This window comes from Phoenix dactylifera, chromosome 3 (assembly GCF_051530095.1).
Source record: "Phoenix dactylifera cultivar Ajwa chromosome 3, Ajwa_hap1_PhDact_Kaust_v1.1, whole genome shotgun sequence".
Classification (NCBI taxonomy): Eukaryota; Viridiplantae; Streptophyta; class Magnoliopsida; order Arecales; family Arecaceae; genus Phoenix; species Phoenix dactylifera.
Window position 1 is genome coordinate 43,081,505 of NC_143192.1, and position 20,964 is coordinate 43,102,468.

A 20,964-nucleotide genomic window follows, 5' to 3' on the forward strand; every position below is an offset into this window, starting at 1 on the left:
TTTAATTTCCTAATTTTAGGCCGAGTATGAGTTTAATTGGACGAGACCAACATCAAGCAAACTCCAAATGCTTGGGATCAAGCAAGTTCAGAAACCACCCTGATAAACCTTCTCAGCAAAGGTCGACGCTTAGAAAGAATAACTCAGTTTTCCTGCAACGCAATCAATAACCGTACTGCAAATCTCCTGCAACTTGTCAATAACCGAAATGGCGTACTTTCCTCACTAAAGTAGTGATACACAGTTGTTTGGCTGCAATTGGAATTGAACAGGGAGTTTTTGAATACCTTGGTCCTTCAAATGTGTTTTACCATAATTTCAGCACGAAAGCCAGAAATCTACATAGTAAATGACACTAAGGATATCCTCAAACCCGTATGAAGAAAAGAGGGGATGCTTTCATGCTATCAGAGGAAAATCCAAGCATCAGCTCGCCATAGAAGTCCAGAAGGCAGGATGAAGAAATGAAAACAAACGAATCACAAACCTCACAGAAATACAATGATAAAGCTGCAAAACATCTGATGTACTTGATGATAAAATGTACAGTGGAGAAGAGTCGATCATGGTACCAATCCAAGATCCTTGAAGTACTCATGCTCCAGAGCTTGCCGAGCTGTGATTCTTTTACTTGGTTCCAAGCGAAGCATTTTCTGACAGCCATGAATATCAATCAGATAATTAGCAACAGAACATCTTAAGTATAGCATGTTACCATTATTAGCAAAGTATCTCTCTGAATAAAGAAACGAATGGGCATGACCCCAGATGTCTAATTATGATGGTTCAACAGCAGGGTTCCAAAAGTGGTTCAGAATCGGATAGATCACCAACCTAATACTTCGGTTTCTTAGTGATCAGCAATGCATGTACAAGGAGCACAGATAATGGTTGTGATCATAACAAAAAAAATAAATAGATAGTTGCGATCAAGGTCGGCAAAACCGGACCAAACAGACCCGGATAGAGACTGGGTTGGTTCGCCTATTAAAATCGAGACTGGCCCCGATCTGGCTGAAAAGGGCAGGAAACTGGACCAAACCGGCCGGAATTGTTTGGAACCAGCTGGTTCCGTTCGAACTCGGTGCAAACTAGAGTCGGCCCAGTTCGATACCGGGTCCCCTCACCCTTTTCTTTTTTTGTTAAAAGAAGATGTTGAGAATGCCCGAGGCCTTCCCAACATTTCTTCTCTGTAACATTTAGAGGTCTTCCGGCTCTCCCTTCTCCCTAATTTACAAAATCACACCGATTCAGTGCGATTGAAGGAAGATCCAAGCCTAAATAAAGTATGCTTCCTCTCCCCTATCTCATTCTCTTTAATTTTTGGGCTCCAAAAAATAGCTCGAAATTTGCAAAATAAGAAATCATGCCAAAATTTTCGATTTCGGCTTGATTTTATGATATGTTGTAGATCTATGGATGATCTACATGATCACATATAAAATTTTAATTTTCAGATTCATATAATTTTTAAAAATTAAAAATGCATATTCAAATTAAAAAAGAAAAAAATATATAAAAAATATAATTCAAAAAAACTGTAAAATCAGAAGTGTATTTAGGGACATGCAAGCTACTCTGCAGCAAAATTTGGTGTTCATTTATTCAAGTTTTGATGCAATTATGCGCGCATTGTTCTAGGCCTAAATTTGAAAAAATTATGAAATAAGTAACCTTTGATGCATGCCCACGGACCTAAAAAAATATATGTAGCATCCATTGTTGGGTTGTACATGGATCTGAGCTAAAATTAATTTTTTAAAATATTTATATTTAAAAATTTTTAATTTAAAAATAATTAAAAATATTTAATGAATATAAAAAATTATGAAAAATTAGTTGTCTTATTCGGATGGGCTCCTTCATAGCCGTTTTATCAGCCAGAAGATACCTCTCAGAGCCAAAGCTTCAACAATAGATCCGAGAGTGCCTATAATTTAGGGCGTGTTCCTTATGGAATGAACATACAAGACTACAACGCTACTTAGTTAGAGCGGTGGGCTGATCTACCTTCTGACTATGCTTATGATCTGGATATCTACGAGAGGCATCGCCACTTGACGAAATTTTAGATATTCATATTATTTTATATTTAATGTTATACATTAAATATATGTAATTGATTATATTATTTTATATTTTTTATCTCGCTAGTTAATTTTAGGATATTCATGTTGTTTCTTGTAGCATGCAACATCTCACTAATCATTTTATGCTTTGTATTACTTTAAAACAAGATGCATCATTTAAGTTAAACCAGAATCATAGAAACACCAAAAAATATCAAAAAAACATCAAATTAGACTTAAAATTATTAAAAAAGTTAAAAAAATTGATTACTAATTAATTAAACTTGAAAACTTCAAAAAAAAATGGGCGTGCTGGTTTGGTTCGGAACGCCCAAGTGTACCGTGTCGGTACAATACTGCACCAGTACCGTACCGACCCGTCCGCGGACCGGTATAGATTCCGGTACCGGCTCGGTGAACCTTAGTTGTGATCTCTAGTGGAAGAGCCAAGATTTTTATCCAGAGGGCGCGGTGCTAGTATGCGTTAGTAATAATTAACTTTAATCAATACTAAACAATCAAAGAGCAAATCTTAATTTTTCTAAAAAATGATTGAAATTAGTCTGTTGTTGATAAAAGAAAAAAAAGCGAAATAAAAAATTTAAAAGAAATTAATTATTTCTGAAAAATGGAAAAATAAAAAGTGGAAAAACAATTCCCTCCATAAAAACAATCAACACAAACAAGATGGCTTGTTGTTTAATAATCAATTAATCTGTAAACTCTATACCATTGGTAGTGTGATTTCAGAGGGAAAACAACAAAATTAAAAATAAAAATTAATTTTTCTATAAATATCATAGAATAAAAAATTGAACTAGAGAACAATATATAAGACTGTACATGTGTGTAACTCTTTTTCGTTAAGAATACATGTGTGCAAGTTAGCTTGGAAATTTCATAGAGTACATAACACCATATTACACACCAAAAGATAAATCATCAAAAAAAAAGTAAGGAAGAGCTCACTATTTATCCAAATTGGGCTCAACTAGTTTGTTGAATTTTTTATTTCCTCCTTTGCTTATCTTAGATTTGGGAATGGATAAAGATTTGATATAGTGTAGGGCATGGAAAGAATTTTATGCGTGCGGGGAACAGCATGACCTTGGACATCTGGGATTAATTAAAGCATTGCACTGTGGATGACTGGCATGAATGAAAAACATCCCACAAATTTTAACTAGAAGAGTAAATTATGTATCTAACGAACAAAAATTCCACTGTGCAGCTTGGCCTTTTTCACTCTTTCGTATCAAACACCACTTTCTCGGGGGGCAAATGCCCTTGGACTCTAAAACAGTAAAATGCAAAAATTTAAGGCACACAGTTGCTCCCCCTTGCTCCGGCCATGGTGACTGCAAGATTACAATCTTATCAAATGTATGCTAGATGACAATGGGACTCCCACTTTTGGTTCATAAACTTTTCTTGTCTCTCTTACATGAAGAGAGAAGAAATATCTAAGTTGAGCTAGAGTACATTTATTATTTACAAACATGACCTTATATATCCGGGAGACTATCAGACATCCAGTCAGGATTTTATACTATAGTGAAGGTGGTGGTGCACTCCTCAAAAATCTTGTTCAATTGCTACACTTGAGAGCTATCATCATTCAGTATTTAAGTCAATGACCCCATTTGGACTGCATAAATTCTCTAATGCAATCCTATATTTTGGTATCTGAGAAACTGGCCTATATTTAAAGCTGGCAATTATCAAATGACAAACACAACTTCTGCTTGTATTTATATTTCAGTTAATTACCTTGGAATATTAACATATCAGTTCACAAAAGATGACATGACTTACAGAGAGTAGATCAATTCCAGCAGGTTCAAGATTTGGGACCATTGCTGCCAGATCCTACAAAGCATGTAAAGCAGAAGCAGATTAAAATTTAGGAAAGTCAATCCAATCATTTTTGCAAGTTACAAATGTCATAGTATCTGATCATAGCACAAGATGGCCCACAACCCAAGGTTACCACAAGGTAGACCAAACATGTATAATTTCTAGAAACTAAACATATATGTTCAATGATTTCATAATGCTCGTTGGGAGAATAAATTTTAGTCAGCATAGGAAAGCAAACACATCATTCTTTCACACCTTAGGAGGCCACTTGGGGAAAGCAGACTTGAAGTCAGGTAAGGAAGTGACCCCCGGCCAAGTTTCTTCATTTGGGGTGCCAAGTACTCTTCAAAAATATAATGCAACAAAAATAACAAAAATCAGTATGCTAGGTATTAGACCAAGAGTAACATAAAAAGTGCAAATAAGCATGAATTTAATAAAGACACCTGAATATTTTAAACAATTCATCAATCTCGGAATCTCCTGGGAATAATGGTTTCTGATTCACCATTTCAGCAAAAATACAGCCAACTGACCACACATCGACAGGTGTGGAGTAGTGCCGGGATCCGAGTAGGATTTCTGGCGCTCTGTACCAGAGTGTGACAACCTGAAAAGAGCACCTAAAGGAGATGAGTAAGAATCTTATACCACAAACAAAGGCAAGAATTTTAGAATATGCGAAATCTCCATAGAAACATAATTAAACAGTCATATGTACATATATATATATACATCCATGTATGTCCCTGCACGTGCATGCAAATGCATTTGCAAGGAGTAAAAGGTCAGACTCCTAAATGCACTCATAAAAAAAAAACATCTACAACAGAAAAGGCAATACATGTAAATAGCATTTCCAGCAATGCTACATTAATTTTGATGGAGTGAGTTAGTTCTCAGAATAGAGGTTTTCGAGAAGATGGTCTATGCAAATATGATTCACTCATTTATGTCAGAAACCAAGCATATGCTACTTACCTACATCTGATCTAATTAACAATAAGTCAAAACTATGGAAAAATGGCAAAAATATTAGCAATGGATAGAATCACCTCATGAGTAAATGTCCGGACAGGAATGCCAAAAGCCCTGGCTAGCCCAAAGTCTGCAAGCTTCAAAGCATTTGTGCGGCGATCTATCAATAAATTCTGCGGTTTTAGATCCCGGTGAAGAACCCTATGAGAATGACAGTAGGCAATGCCACGGAGTATCTGATAGAGATATGTCTACAAAAGAAAAGAAAAAAAATGAAAGAGATAAAATGACCGATATATTTTCTACCATCAGTCCAAAATGCACTATTAATCACTATTGTCCTGCAAAGAGCCATATGAGAATGGCAAAAGGTAATGCCACAGCATATCTAAAAGAGATGCCTGCAAAAGAGAGAAAGCAAGAGTTAAACCACAGGATATATCTATGGTTTAGTGAGGAATGCATTATTAATCTCTATCAGGCGGCTCTATTTATTCCATGAGTATAGATATATTGTCACTACCAACCACGTTAATTCACTCCTTATGCTTAGAAACCTTGAAAGATCTGCTGCAAGTATGTGTTTATGACTGATTTATGTACAAACCACCAGATCAATCTTGAGTTCAAGATGATTGGTAGCTGTGAATTTTCTAGATAAAATTAAAACAAAAGTGTCTCCATGAATTCAACATAGATTCACAATAATTTAAAGCTCAAAACTGACAAGTCATTTATTGACTAAATAATATTCAATTACAATTCTACCAAGAGAACTACTTTAGTGAGAAATTCTGTTCCTAGGACAAAAGACATTGTTCATTTTGGATATACTCCAGAAACCTTTTTTTGAGGAGGGTGGGGAGGTCGATTCTTCTAGCATGCTACCTCAAACTTAATGAAGAAGCATAAATTCTTTCACAATGTTAAATAAATAAATATAACTACAAATGATGACTCATATTAGTATAACACTCTACCATGCAATCCCTGCTGCGAGAGTTCTTAGAAAGAGAGCAGCATCACTAGACACAAGAACTTTCAAGAAAATTTATGGAACCATTAGATAACCACCAAAAAGTCACACAATGACGATTGTAAAATAGATCAACATAAGATGTATATTTATAAGAGGAAAAGGGTCTCACTTTAATTAGACGAGAATCTCTAGCAAACTCTGGACAGGAATCCATGTGCTTCTTCAAGTCCAAGTCCAGATACTCAAAAACTAAATAAATCCGTTTCTCACTGTGAACTACATCTTGCAACCTGTTATCCATAAACCATTTTAAGTATGACTGTAAATGTCAAAAATAAGAATTCAAAACACAAAACCATATAATAAGCTTAAATATTCAGACTTTTAAATGATATCCAGGATTCGGATGAACTGAAGCTTGTGAACAATGACATAATACCCAAAATTTCTTGTAGCTTATGAGTTGCAAGGAACAGCCAAGACAAATACAAAAAAAGCATCTTTTCTGCATCATTTTATACTCACTCAGGAAAGGGATTCATTATCGGGCAGGTTATGCTTATTTGAGAGGATTTTATCAAATTCAATAAATTTGTTAAATGTATGGCTTCTATCCAGGCCTAAATTGAGCAGTGTAGTTTAAATAAAAAGACCCATAATTATGTAGTTAGCATATGAACATTTGACTGCAAAAAAAAAAGGAAAAGAAAAGTTCAGGTACTTGGGAATATTCTGAAGGTTTGCTCTGGAAAAGATTATGATGGCACCAGATGGTCAATCTTTCTCTTTGCTCTATAAAGGCTTCAACTTAGATGATGAGTCTTCCTGGGATTGTCATTGTCAAAGGCAGGAGCCTTCTCACTATACATAACTATAGCAACTAGTTGCAATTCATACAATTAAAGAAAAAATTATTGCTTATTATGCCCTAGAGATCATTGGTTACAGAAGTGAGGCCATAAACCTTCTCAAGAACTATACTTGTTGTCACATCCATGAATTTCTAGCTGCTCGTATATGTTTAGGTTGCAGGTCATTGCATTTGCCTTCTGAAGAGCCTTCCTCCTTTAAGTTTACTAGGCAGTACTTCAAAATTAATGCAGTTCTACATGACCATTGAAGCCCACTGACACAAACTCCAACTCAAGCCTATGGTACGTTGACTTTAGAAAAGATCTCCAATCTCCCATATATCATGTGCTTCTTCTGGCCTGGAGATATGAGAGCCAACCAGCTGATTCACACAGCTAGAAGGGTCTTTAGTATTCAGATCTCCTACTAAAATGGAGACTCTCCCAAGTTCCTAACACTCTAATCCATAAAACATAAGTCTCCAACCTTGATTCTTGCTAATAAATTTACGGATTCACTGGAAGATCAAAAGGGCTGATACCCTTCTAAGCAATAATCAGGTTAGTCAAGAAAGAGACCAACTAAATACCCTAACCCATTCTGCTAGTTAAATTACACTTAACCATAAGTGGAATAGATAAACTCTACCTTGTAGATTCTTAAACTAGTTCTATATTTTGGCTGATATCAATATTCAATGTTATAGGTAACATATAACATAATAATTTTGGGTACTTTTCCATTTTTACATGGATCAGGCCCCACATCACCTACTATGGCTATATTGACCTGTAAATAACACTGTGGGACTTATACATTACCATTTTCTGAGATGCTGGGGAGTTTTTGGTTTTCAAATAGAAATTAAGGGCGGACACATGTCAAGGATGCTTTGTTATGGATTCACCTCAAATTGCCAAAATTGCACATAATAGAATTTAGAGCTATTGATTCACATGTATCTGGATACACATAATATCATGATTCCATAATATAAATGTTTTAATTCATACCACCTTTTTCCCTTAAACTTTTTCTTCAAAAAGGCAGATGCAACATAGGAAATTTATAATCAATCAAATGATCAATACAGAGAAGACATAACTGATCCCTCTATACCCCTAGGTAAGGAAATCCCCGTAGAGCCCCTCCCGCCCTCAATAGTGAGTAAAAATTAAAACAACCAGTGTTTTCTCCCAATTAGTTATAGATCAGAAAGCTGTGAAAGAAGGGCGTTTAAATTGAAATCCTAAAATTATAAGTCCAAGGCACCTAAAGCAAGTGACAAGATCCTGTGAACCACAATTCAATCAGTTTCAAGTTCTGGAATAGGATTAGTTAGTCTGATCAATGAATGCAACTCCATTTCTTTATTCTGGCCATGAATAATGGCTTGACCTTAGATACTAGAACTGCATCTTTCAATTCCTCTTCTTTTTCTTAGTTGCCATGCAATTGAGCAACCCTGAGGCCAAAATATGGCCAAAAGAGTCATAAAGTACGTGGAATTTTAGGCCAAAACACGGGGCTTACAAAAGATCACCACATTCATAAGCAATCTTGCTCTTATGAAAGCACCTTCTCCACATTGTATGATGTTGATTCAAGTGTCAAAGTGTGACCGTAAAATTTGAACAACTTAGACAATTGGCATTTAGTTTGATATCCAAACTTGACCAAGTTATCTTCGGACAATATGACAGCCATGTAAACTAAAGGCTAAGTGGCTTGCAGGTAAATTAGATCTGATGAGTGGCAGTACCCCACTTAATATAAGGTGTTGCACTTTGATGGCCCTCATTTATCGTGTGATGGAGAATCGGTCAAACTACAAAGTCCCTTTACTACCACAGATCTATTCCCCTACACTTGGGTCACACTATAACAAAAATAGGCAACAACTTAACAATGAAGAATTACAGCTTCAACACTCTCAAATCAGACACCAAACAACTTTAGCCCATATAAGAAGATACTGATTCAGAGAAGAAAAACACCAGATAATATTAGGATAACATTAAACCAACAGCAGCCTCCCAACACAAGAAATTCCATCTAGAGTGTTAGTAAATATATTGTTATGACTTCGTTATATAATCTCATCAGGAAAGTAAAATCAAGAGCAACTTATCAATACAATGAAATCACCAAAAGCTTGGTTCTCCTGTCTCACTTTATATAGCAATTCAAGTGCAATAAAACTTTTGGCTGGATCTTGTTTTCTTTGTAATATAGTAAGACTTGTTTATTTGATATAGCGCTCCCAAAATCAATAGTTTCCAATATATCCTAACTGCTATCTCTCATTCTCCACAGCAGCAAAGATTCTAAGTTCCAACTGCCTTGCCACATCTCATTATACTTCTAAAAGTACAAAATCAAATCAATTATTATCCAGTACTGGGGCCAGCTTTATTCCATGAATACCTGCTTAGAGAATGACATCATAAAACCAAATCTTCTTACTTTGCAACCATTAGTCTAGCTGGCCCATGTTTTTCCACCTTAATAGTGTTGATAACTGTCCTTTTACAACAGGAAACTCCCTAGTAATCTTTGTGATGCTGGACAGAGTGACAGAATCTACTGGACTTAGAAACAGCAGAAATATACTTCAACATGGTCCAACGTTCTGTAATCCATCAATCTCTTTATCTACAAACTTATAAAACCAACATACCAGGTCATAGCAATGTGATTCAGGCAGTAATTTCTGAAAAAAAGCCAGGCGCATGATTCATAATAATTTGCTCACTGGAAGGTTAATTCTCAGAATTTAATTTTGACCGCAAATTCATCAGAAAGTTGAGGGGAAGTGACCCGGAGGGAGGGAAAATACCTGCAATTCTTAATTAGAATTTGTTCATGGGATTATTCAAAGCATGAAATTAAGCTTAAAAAGACTAGCTACACTACATCCTTTGTAATTCATTAACATGCATATATGTACATATGTATCCTTTGTAATTCATTAATATATGTACGTACGTACGTACGTACGTATGTATATACATATACTCATGATATTCATGTATGAACCTACTTTGAGATTATAATAATTGAGGTGGGGAAAGGAATAAAAGCAGTACTTGCACCCTTGAGTAAGCAACAACGGGTAAGATCAGAGTCTGTAGCCAGCCCACCCTAAGCCATCATTTAGACCTTGAGGGGAAAAGAGAACACAACAAAGAAAAAAGAATAGAGTGGCAGCAGAAGGATCTATTCAGATCTCACTCTCAACATTCTTATAGTTTCCCATAATACCTACCTAAAAGTCAATAAAATGGGTCCCATCAATGACATCAAATGCGCATCACAGAGATTTACCTGATTTCCCTAAGTCTCTCTCTTTCTAGTTTATTGACCGGATTATGGTGGGACAAATATATGTCAGGATGTATAGCAGGCATAATTTCAAACCTGTCTCAAAGCATTTAGCACATAGACCCCCTAATTAGCACCACAACCCATCAGACACTCGATTTATGCTATCATCTATGACGTTTGAAGATCGTTGATCAAATGGACCAAATAGAATGACTCCCACTAATAGTCATCATCAGTCGCCCATCGGACCTCCTGAAATTCGCAGCTAATCAATATCAGTTACCAAAATTGATATATAGGTACATATAAATATAAGTCAACATGTCTCATAATCTCCCACATGGTTTGTTGATTTTCTTCCTAAAACTGTTTTCAAAAAATAACTTTGCTTTTTCTAAAGGCATTACAACTCTCTATAAGGCCTCGTGTCAAATAAATTCCCTCCTGACCTTTTTTTTTTTTTACTTTTGACATTAAATTCGTGCGAGACCCTACAAAGTAATTCTTAGATTCAACGAGCAATAGACCAAACAGCAAGTAATGTCCTTTTAATACCAACATACGATTACGTTGGTATTTACCAAGCAGATCGTTAGCAAATGCTAATCGAGACAGATATGATCATTGCATAGATAAGCCATCAATTGCAAAGACTTGAAATGCCAAACACCAAAAGTTTAACTTATTGCCTCTACCAATAAATGAATCCATTGGATGCCTATTCTCCTTTCCATATTTTTCAATATATGTGCTTCTTGAAAGAAGACTAGATCATCAAAGCTCTCTATTTCTGAAGCTTCCGATATCCAATGCATTTTAATAATTGCCAAGATTTATCATTTCAAAACCATCAGAAAGCGCACACGTGCACACACATTCATTTATAGAGAGTAAATGATCCAGCTCTGCAGACCTCCCAAACAATTTATGTTTTCTTCACTTGATGTCCTCTTCTAATGGAAGTATATAATTTTCACAAACTAAGGCAAAGAGAAACAAAGTTAAATTAGATGCACAAAGGAAAATCAAAAAAAAAATTGCTGGCAGAGCACTACCTGACTATGTTGTTGTGCTGCATTTCCTTCAAGAGGGAGATCTCTCTTATGGCTGTGCTGGGAACTCCCTCATCTTCTTGCTCCAGGCGAATCTTTTTCAGAGCTATCATCTCATTGGTCAGACGGTCTCGAGCCTTGTACACCACTCCGTAGGTCCCTTCCCCAATCTTCTCCACCTTCTCGTACTGCGACCAAAATCCTCACATTATCACTCAAAACATCACATTCTACTACCAGAAGAAGGGAAAGCACATTACTTCTAACCTGGTCCATTAGATCCCAACCAAACTCTACTGGGGCACGAACACAAGAAATCCAAAACCTAGCATTCCATAAAGGAGAATAAACGAAGAATGTGAGTTGAGAGCAAACTCAACCAGACAAGAAACAAATCTAGACCGCACATGCCGCATTCATCAAAAACCATATCGATCAAGATCATAGAAATCGATGGCATTTAACCAGAAACCAATTCCGATCGGCGAAGACAAAGCATTCGGAACAAAGCCCTAAAGTCCGATCAAATCCATCAACAATCATGTAATCCAGCGGATCACTTTCCATAAGCATTCGTATAGAAGGGGAAAATCAGAAACAACAAAAAAGGAACAAGATCGGAAACGAGGTGTGGAGAGCTAAGTACCGAGCTACGACGGGGGATCGGATCCCCGAGACAGCGGAGGAGCTGCCGGAATCGAACGGAGTCGGGCGTCGAAACCGAGGAGACGAGGGTTATTCTACTTTGTGGGCTTCGAATGAAAAGAGAGTATGGGGACTGGGAAGAGAGCACACGCGAGAGAGACACGGAGCTGCCTGAATGCCTCTCCGCCCCTCTCCCTCCCTGTCTCTCTACCCTTTTTCTTCTCCTATGCTGCGTAGCGCCGTCGCAGTCAAATATACTCTCTGTTTCTTTCTCCCTCTAATTGAAGAGGACTCCTCATTAGGCCCTGATACGTGCCGGGAGCCAACCAGGAACGTGAGGGCGGCCTTAGCATTTGATACACGAAACTAATCGGAGATGCACGAGTTGCAAAGAACACGTGGGCCCTGTTGTCATTTTGTCGCCAAACAGAGCATATAATATATAATATAGGTTCCTGAGAGTAATCAGTAATCGGATTCCCGAATGGTACACATCTATCTACCTATCGCCTTCTCCTGACAGTGGCAAACAGCAACGGTGCATCGTAAAATCTTACTATAGATAATGGGTGGCTTTAACTTCATCATACTAAACAGAAAAAACTAAATTTTGTTGTAGATTATTGCATGAGATCGGCAAGACCCAGCACTCAGATGGCAACCTTTTCGGATATAAGGCATCCTTCCAAATAGGTCGACGGTGAATCTTTCGAGCAAGAGAAGAATTTGCCTTTCTTCACACGAATCCATCCTTCATATAAATCCATCATTGGATCATCCATCGATCACTTTAAAATTTGTGCAGGTAGATAAACGATAGAGTTCTAAGACATCGCTTATGCAAGAGAGACGTTTCCCCTCGGAAATAGAAGGAAAGGCTATAAAAATTTTGATATAGGACAGTTTGTATCAAATTATCTGTTTTTTTTAAAAGAAATAATAATATTATAGCCATTACAACAGTTTTAGCACATCCCCACATGATAAATGGGCGCTGCCATGTATACTCCAGTGCATAAATGGGATCAGCACCAAAAGGTGCCCATACAAGATGGATGGATGAATTAAAAGAGGCTCTAACAAGATCCAAGTATGTGATAGGGTACGCACTGAGATACAACAAGCATCATCCAGTATAAGTATATAATAATGGATAAAAAAAGACAATAGCCATCATAACATGTCACTTAGTGCTATAATAATCATTTACAATGAAAGGAGAACCCCTACTTTAATTCATACATTTTGTATGATAAAATACTATTTTTCTTTTAAAGTTTAATCTTATCAAATTTTCCTCCAAAAAATACCTGTATTATCCACAAAATAATATTTATCCAATAAAAATTAAATAAAAATATAACATCATCATTTTTTGTTGATATTTATTATTTTAGGAATAATTATTTCAATGTAAATAATTTTAAAGATTTTCTTGAGACAAATAACAATCTCTTACAATGTTCGATCACATTTTTCGGTAGGGTCTGTTATAATATCATAAAGCCTTCACTTAAAACACTGGTCCCACGAAGTTCAACGATCACATCCGCCATACTCCGTGTGACAATACAGTAAATGATGTAACTATCATGCTTATGGTACGGTTAGTGCACCAACCTGAACCACGTAGGTACGCGTGACTTTTCGCGATGCTTTAACGAAACACTTGCGTTCTCGTGACCGTTGCGATACGAAGAGAACGGTTCATGGCGCTCGGCAATTCCATGCTTTGGGGTACGTATCCATGGTCTCGGTTACTCTTTTCACGATAGATTACACGGATGCTGGCGGCTGCGGGGTCCAGCAGCGAAAGCCATTCGGTCGGCCGTGGTACGGTTGGCTGCCCTTGGCCGTAGACTGACGAGGGATCGCATTTGGTATACCTTAACGCGTTGTTTCGCATAATAGAAACTGCCGTGGATCACCGTAACATTTTTCTTTAAACTATATGCGGCAGTTTAACTTTAAAATTTCCAATTTCCAAAATAACCTGATCAAATTGATACATTAAGAAGTTAAAAAAAAATTTATAATAATTTTAATAAATACTTTAAAGGTGAAGAAATCATACTACTATAGAAGGAGAGATTTTAATGTTGTTGAAGTGTGCGCATAGCAGCAAAGGCTCTCAAATCAACAAGTATAAAAAATTCATTTTAACAAGAATAAAAAGAAATTCAGGACCTTCTAAAAAAGATATTTTAGAAGAAAAAAAAAACAATACTCATGTGCACCTGCACAATCGCCATAATCATTGTTATTTATATAAAAATAGTGTTTCAGATAGCACAATCACTATTCAAAAAATATTTAGTATAAAATTTAAATTTAAAAACTATGATTTCATTTAAACAATGGTATAAGAGGAAATAAGAACCATTATTTATGTTATAGCATATTGTCATAGCGATAAGTAATGTATTATAACAAATATTATTTTTTCACCCATTATTATAGATGCATAAGGCAACAGGGGGTGGCTGAAATTGTTATAACGATCATTATAATAGTTATTACACCGTTATTCAAAACCTTGCCTCACATTGTTGCCGGCGAAATGTCTAAAAGTTGATTGGCCTAACTCAAGCCTAATTTTCTAGGATAGACTTTGGATTTTATATCATCATCATAACCAATTATGCATCAATATAACCCCTGATTAGTAATAACAGTTTGTATAAATGCAACGATATTCATCTTTTAGGAAGTTCTTTGCTAGAAATAATAGTTTTCAATGTTAAACGAAAGCATAATAATTTCAAACCATGGCTTTAAGACATTTACAACCACACCCAAGAAAAATATAAAATGATATGCAGCACTTGTGAGGAGCTTAGAGAGCTTAAATCATCCGATGATTATCCAAATATAGGTGACCGTAAGAGGAGTTTCACCATACCAAACAAGCCCTCAATGATAGCAAGCAAGCATAAAGAAGGATTGCTTGATTAAACCCCTTGCTCTGATCCCAGCAGAAGTGAACTCCAATTCATTCAAACACTTATCAATGCTCAGCAATAAACAACCTTTGAGTTGGTCGTAATATGCAGATATTCCTCCGTGTTCTCCAAAATTAACACTAGCACTGCTTATCAAATGTTGGAGCATGATGCAAATTAGATTAAGATTCTCCATATTATTCAAATTTCTTTTTGTTGCCCAAAGAACAAATAGATTCCACAACGAACCATCATAAAGCCACATCACAAAAGTTTCCATGTTCCGAATAGTAGATGAATTTTCAGTTAATAATTTTAGGAATGGAGGGGCCTCCCTATGAATAAGCATATATTTCTATGAGCATTTCTTTTTTAACTATTCGACATTAAGAAGTCTGATGAAGTGACAAGTGTGGATTTCTACAAGCCCGAGTAATCCGAAAATGTACATTGCGAACCCCATGATTCATATGTGGACAGCAAGTGTACAAAGAGGAAGAATATTTAAATATGATAGCGAGTAATTAGAACTTCTCAAAGAATGAATCAACCATGACCAAGATTGCATGGAGAAGTTCCTAAGTTTTATACTAGATAGACTAGTTAGGAACTATAACTTGATCCATTCGAGGAGGAAAAGGTAATTTTCTTAACTTGTTCAACTCAAATCTCTAAAAAGAACGTATTTAAAAAAATAGAAAAATCAGTAAAAGTAAAGTCTAGGCCTATTTTTTAATTAATAAATAATAAAATTGAGTTACGAAAAGTCTATTTTTATATCATTGATGCTCACGCTTACACAATTTGGGTTGGATTTCTCTTGAATTATAAGAAGACATAAATTTTCCAAAATAAACATTGCCATTAAAAATAATTATGAAAAAATAAAATCATAGGTAGATCTTAATATTTATATTTATTTTATTTTTAGTTATTTTGCGTAATTCTTTCCGAATTAGGAGATATCCTCAATCAAAGTCGTTTCTCAAACATTCATTGGCTACAACTTTTTTTATTCTTAACTATAACTGTAACCACTATAGAGGAAGTGAATTTTCCTTCCTTTGAGAAGGAAGCAGTCATGTGATTGACCTAGCTGTCGGTCAACGCAGATATCACCTAATATTATGGTTTAGTAACCCACTCTTCAAAAGTAATGCATGAGACAAACATACATTTTAGAGCACACTAAATTTATTTAACGGTTACGAAAAAGAAACTTGCATTACCTTTCAAATGATATTAATTGCTCTGAAGAGAAAAATAAACTTTTTAAATGACATTTTAGAACATAATGCTCTGCCTTCAACAACGGACATGCAACGAATATCTTATAGATAAAATGGATAAAAGGAATAATTGCTGCAAACATAGTGCATTTACATGGCAGACAAATAAATACTAAGCTATCTAAAATATGAATCCATAGAAAGAATCTTTATCGACACAAAAATATGCTTTCGCATGTAGGCAATTTTTTTTGTACAAGGCTGAAAGCTTCAACAATAGCCTTTTACCTCAGATACATTACCTTTGCTGTTATGCGCTATACTGCACAAACAGAGAGAGACATACAGAAGCGCGCACACACATGGGAGAAGAGAGAGGGAGAGAAACACACGCACGTAGATAGATAGATAGATAGAGAGAGAGAGAGAGAGAGAGAGAGAGAGAGAGAGAGAGATGTTGCCATTCCACTTATTTTTTGGTTGAACTAATATAATGTAAACAATTGTTTGCCAGCTCTGTTTATGATAAACCAATATTTACTCTGGGGAGAAGTACTAGTACACTACAGTCTTTGGACCAAAATACATTGGTGACAGTCTGAACTCGTCACAGACCTAACTTATGTGATTCTTAATAACTTCTTGACAATCATCATAAAACAATTGTTCCAATCAATCTGTTGATAACCAGAACAAAATTATTTGAACACATCTATAAAAACCCAACTTAGCCAACATAAGACTGTAAAAGCAATCTGACTCGGTGCTGCTAAAACATCATATACAAAATATGCGATATGTGATTTAGATGTCATCACACGCCATCATTGCCAGTTGATTAAACGCAAAAAAAAAAGCAGTATACTCCTTCTCATAAATGCACAGATGAAGGTGAAAGAACAAAGTTGAAAGGAATGTAAATAATGTGCTCTATCACCTATTAAAGCCTATGAACCACCAACTCATTACATCAAAATTTTGATGTTTTATTTAAAATTTTAAAGAATCATACTGTTTACTGAACCATGATGATATGTGTTCATTAAGCTTTGTAAAATCGAGTTTCTATTTTCAGGAGACATGCATTTACTATCACGAACAAACAATATGTATAGAGATTAAAGGTTGCAGTTGGAGGATATCAAGTATAGATGGGATATAGAGTTGGTCTCCAAAAGGTACTAAAAAGATTCAGGCTTATATCTAGATTGATCAATAAAATAAGATTTTTTGCAGATTGACTTAGCAGCAAGATTGACCAAGATACTCCATAAACTCACTTTTATATGGGCAATAGAAATATGGGCTGGAGTGCTTACTCTTTATGTATTGAATTATAGTTTTTAGAAGGAACTTGGTTAGTCGGGCTGAAAGTTGCTATTCAATAGCTTCTTTACTATGGAAGAAAAAGGGTGACTTGGCTATGTATGCCATGACCACCCTTTGCTGGTGGGTGCTGTATCGCTATCTAAAATGCATGATTGGTTTATAAATGGAATATATATATACAAAAAATATTACCCGACCCTATGGGAGAAGCATGGGAAGGGCCAGAATCAATATACTACTAGTTGAATGAAATGAAAGATGTTTGCGGCCTTGCGACAGAACCCGCCACTACTACTCTATCCTTTCCAGTTCGAACTAATGACATGCCTGTGCTTTAGTCTGGCCAGTATCTTTGTTAGAAAAGATACTAAAAGTGGGCCATTACAATTGTACATGGCAATTGCCATTTCTTCCACTACTGTTATTCTAGGTAATACTCCCACATCTTCTCCATGTTCTAGATAGTGTAGCTGCTTCCCTTAGGTTCCGCTCTGTCAAGTGTCTTGTCCTACGTTGATAGTTTCCACCATCTCAGTCTGCACTCTGATGATCTCCTTGGGTATCAGCATCCTAATGCAAGGTCTATGTATTGGTGCTCGCCAACACCCTTGGTACTCCAGTTTGTCCTTTGGTTCTCAGTCTGCACCTTGAAACTCTGGTTTGTACTTTGATACTTGGCAGCACCTTGGAACACACTCCAATCTATATCTTGTTATTCGTTCTGCACCATAGGCTCTCGGTCTAAGACTTGGCACCTAATCTGTATCTTAATCCTCAGTTAGAGGCTTTATATATAGATCCTTTTATCCCACACAAGATGTCCTTTCTAAATATCCACAAGTGACCATCAATCAGTTTATGGATCACGGTTATCAATCTAGACGTGGTGTAAACGCCCATGTAAACAAAGCTTTTCCCTATAGTGTGAATCTGATGGGCTCATAATTAAACATCTCATTTGTGCATCCCTTATCTCCCCAAAAGAGCATAATTGTGATCCCACACTAGCGAACTATACTGCTAATCTAGAAATTTCTCTCTCACAACCTACTTTTCGGACCTATGCTTTTCCTCCTAATTTACTTAGTTTATGTTGATGCTTCGAATTGTAATTTGCTTCATCTATAAGTGGTTTTCCCCTCTCTTCTTCCAAAAAAAGAACTAGATCATAATAAAGTGGGTAAAACTAAAAATGAAGCACAAGAATGGTGCATAAATCTAACAAATTAGAATGCAAAAAAAAAAAAAAACTTATTTATTTCAAGAGGGGAATGCTGGACCTTGCATGTGTAGGTAGGCAAGAATGAGGCACTGAGACAGCTTTCAAGGATCAATCTCAATGACATGTTTTAAAAATACTAATATTAAAAGTGGAAAGATCATCACATGTGCAATATGTTAATGACAAAATTGGCTCCAACATACACATGAGGAAATGTAGGAAGTTTTTATAAGCCTAATGAAGTAAGAAACTAAATAAAGTATTAGTTTTCTGCAAATGGAAACAAATCCAAACAAACCAACTAAAAGCATCAATCAGCATTGAAGTATAATTACAAACTTCAAAAGCGGTTAAAAAAAAGGAGAAACAACAAGAACATGCTAGATATGATGATAAATGAAAAGACAATGAAAACAATTCTGACCTAATTTAAAGAGGCAAAATTCAACATGGAAGATTTTCTTCGATTAAGTTCATTGAGTGGTATGGAGAAAACAAGGCAAGAAAGGCAAATTCATGAGAAGAATTTTCAAATGGTGCATAATTTATGTGAAGTCTAAGGCAATGGAAGTGCATGAGTTCATGTCTCCCAAATGGTGAAATTAGGATAGGATAAGTTAATGGATGGAAATGTTAAAAAATGTCAAAGCATTTGATTGGGTGGGGGGTGGGGGTTGGAAAGGAACAACTGAGGCAAGCCATTGTACACAAAGATTAAGACAATAACAAGTAAATCCAGAAAAAAACAAGTAATCTACCAAAAATAAGTTGACATTAGTACGAAATACAAGCATTTTCAACAATAATTCTAGGAAAGTTACGAGATGAAGATAATCGATGACTTATTGAAAGAAATCAATCACAAGTAGGGCAGGAAAGATCATTCATATCACAAAATTAAAAGTCATAATTCAAAAATGGAGCCGAACATAAGTGGGTCTTAACAAGCTGCAAGATAGACAAACATAATCTTCACAAGGTAGAAATAGAGGTCAAAAATAAAATCAATGATAAAAAAAATCAAGTTCCTAGAATAATTAAATCAAGGAACAGAAAATCATTAATTTGGAAAATAATAGGAAACAAAAAACAAGCTGCCAATATTTCAGACAGTTCTAAGTTATTAGCAGTCAAAAGTTTCTGCTCTAAGCAATATTCATATGTCTCCAAGAAATTATTACAAACTAACAAAGTAGAACAAGATGAGTGGCCTAAGGTAACCATAAGAAGGGTTGAAAACCTGAAAGAGACTATTGAGAAAGACTTAAGATGGATGAAATATAGTAAAAGAACTTCAAGCTCTTCAATCAAGTTAAATTGACAATGGATAAGTATAGCTTGAATGTAATACAATTAAAGATAGTTCCATCGGTCGCTACAACAGAGGAAGGTCTGGGTGTGTGGAAAGAATGGGACCGTGGAAGAGTTGAGAGAGAGAGAGAAGGTGAAGAAGCAATGGTTGTGGATTTCTTGCTAAGCTATGGTATTCAACAATTAACAAAGAATAAGAATAAAAAAACAAATGATATCTCATGTAAAATGATGTCAAACAAACACCAAAGAAATAAACAAGATAAAAGGAAAAAAATGACCATAAATGACCAAATGACAGCAGCTTAAAATGATATCCTCATACACCAAATGACTGGAAGGCTTAAAATGACCATAAATAACCTCCAAATGCGGAAAAAAAAACTTAAATCAACAACAAAGCATGGTCAAATGCTCCAAAGAAATAAACAAGATAAAAGAAAAAAAAGGTGCATGCTAATTATAAGTATAAAGCAAAGGGAGATCGAAAGTGTTTTGATTTGATTTGATTGGATTAGGATGAGTATTTATCAGTTGCATCATTGGTTGTTAAGATTCAAATTCAACAATGATAAATTACAACCTTTTAGGAGAGGAAATATGACTCTAACCTCAAAAATCTGTTCAGTAGACTAAGCATGGAAAAACAAGCATTGTCCTCGTTTCTAAATAGGGGGTCTTAGATTGCCAGTTTACGATGTCACATATGTAATTAGAGGGTTGGAAATGGACCTCCACCATTAACCCAAATCAAATTCATATCGCTTGGTCTCTAATTAACCCTTAAGAATATCAAGTGGATTTAATGATTTTATTCCATGATCATGATCAACAAATGGTGGCTGGTATCACAAATGATTTGTAAGGATCACAAGACGGACGTGATGGAGAACTGTACTTATCATTATACATTTATAGAGGAATTAAACATTAGTTCAGAATGCATAAATAGCATTTATGTGTACGCTCTATCACACAGTAGATAGACGTGAATGTCTCACTAGAAAAGGAAAAGGAAGAAAATTAACTTCTATAAAATACTAAAAGTCATACAAAGCAATCTATGGAACATGTATGTTCTTTCACTTATATATTACCTGTTGCTGGTGGTCCAAATCGAGAACGATTGGCACAGCGGTGTGAACGGAGTTCCCTTGGAGTTGGGTTGG

General features: G+C 35.7%; 2 protein-coding genes across 3 annotated transcripts in view; both read right to left on the minus strand.

Moving 5' to 3' along the window:
* Window positions 1–258: 258 nt before the first annotated feature.
* On the minus strand, window positions 259–12,090 carry LOC103716855 (cell division control protein 2 homolog A). Its single transcript, XM_008805034.6, has 9 exons — window positions 11,764–12,090; window positions 11,385–11,442; window positions 11,121–11,305; window positions 6,056–6,176; window positions 4,985–5,158; window positions 4,376–4,539; window positions 4,185–4,272; window positions 3,885–3,938; window positions 259–653 (listed from the first exon to the last, which is right to left on the minus strand). Exons 2-9 carry the CDS (start codon window positions 11,391–11,393, stop codon window positions 564–566), a joined length of 885 nt encoding a protein of 294 aa, XP_008803256.3. The 5' UTR covers window positions 11,394–11,442; window positions 11,764–12,090; the 3' UTR covers window positions 259–563.
* A 4,362-nt stretch (window positions 12,091–16,452) lies between these two features.
* The window catches only part of LOC103716857 (uncharacterized), a 28,645-nt gene continuing 24,133 nt past the window's right edge, over window positions 16,453–20,964 (minus strand). Inside the window, exon 3 of one of the 2 annotated variants that reach the window (XR_016399904.1) lies at window positions 16,453–20,892. The gene's annotated coding sequence lies outside the window, so the exon portion shown is untranslated. The remainder of the gene's footprint in view (window positions 20,893–20,964) is intronic. The other variant, XR_016399905.1, reaches the window with a different exon arrangement.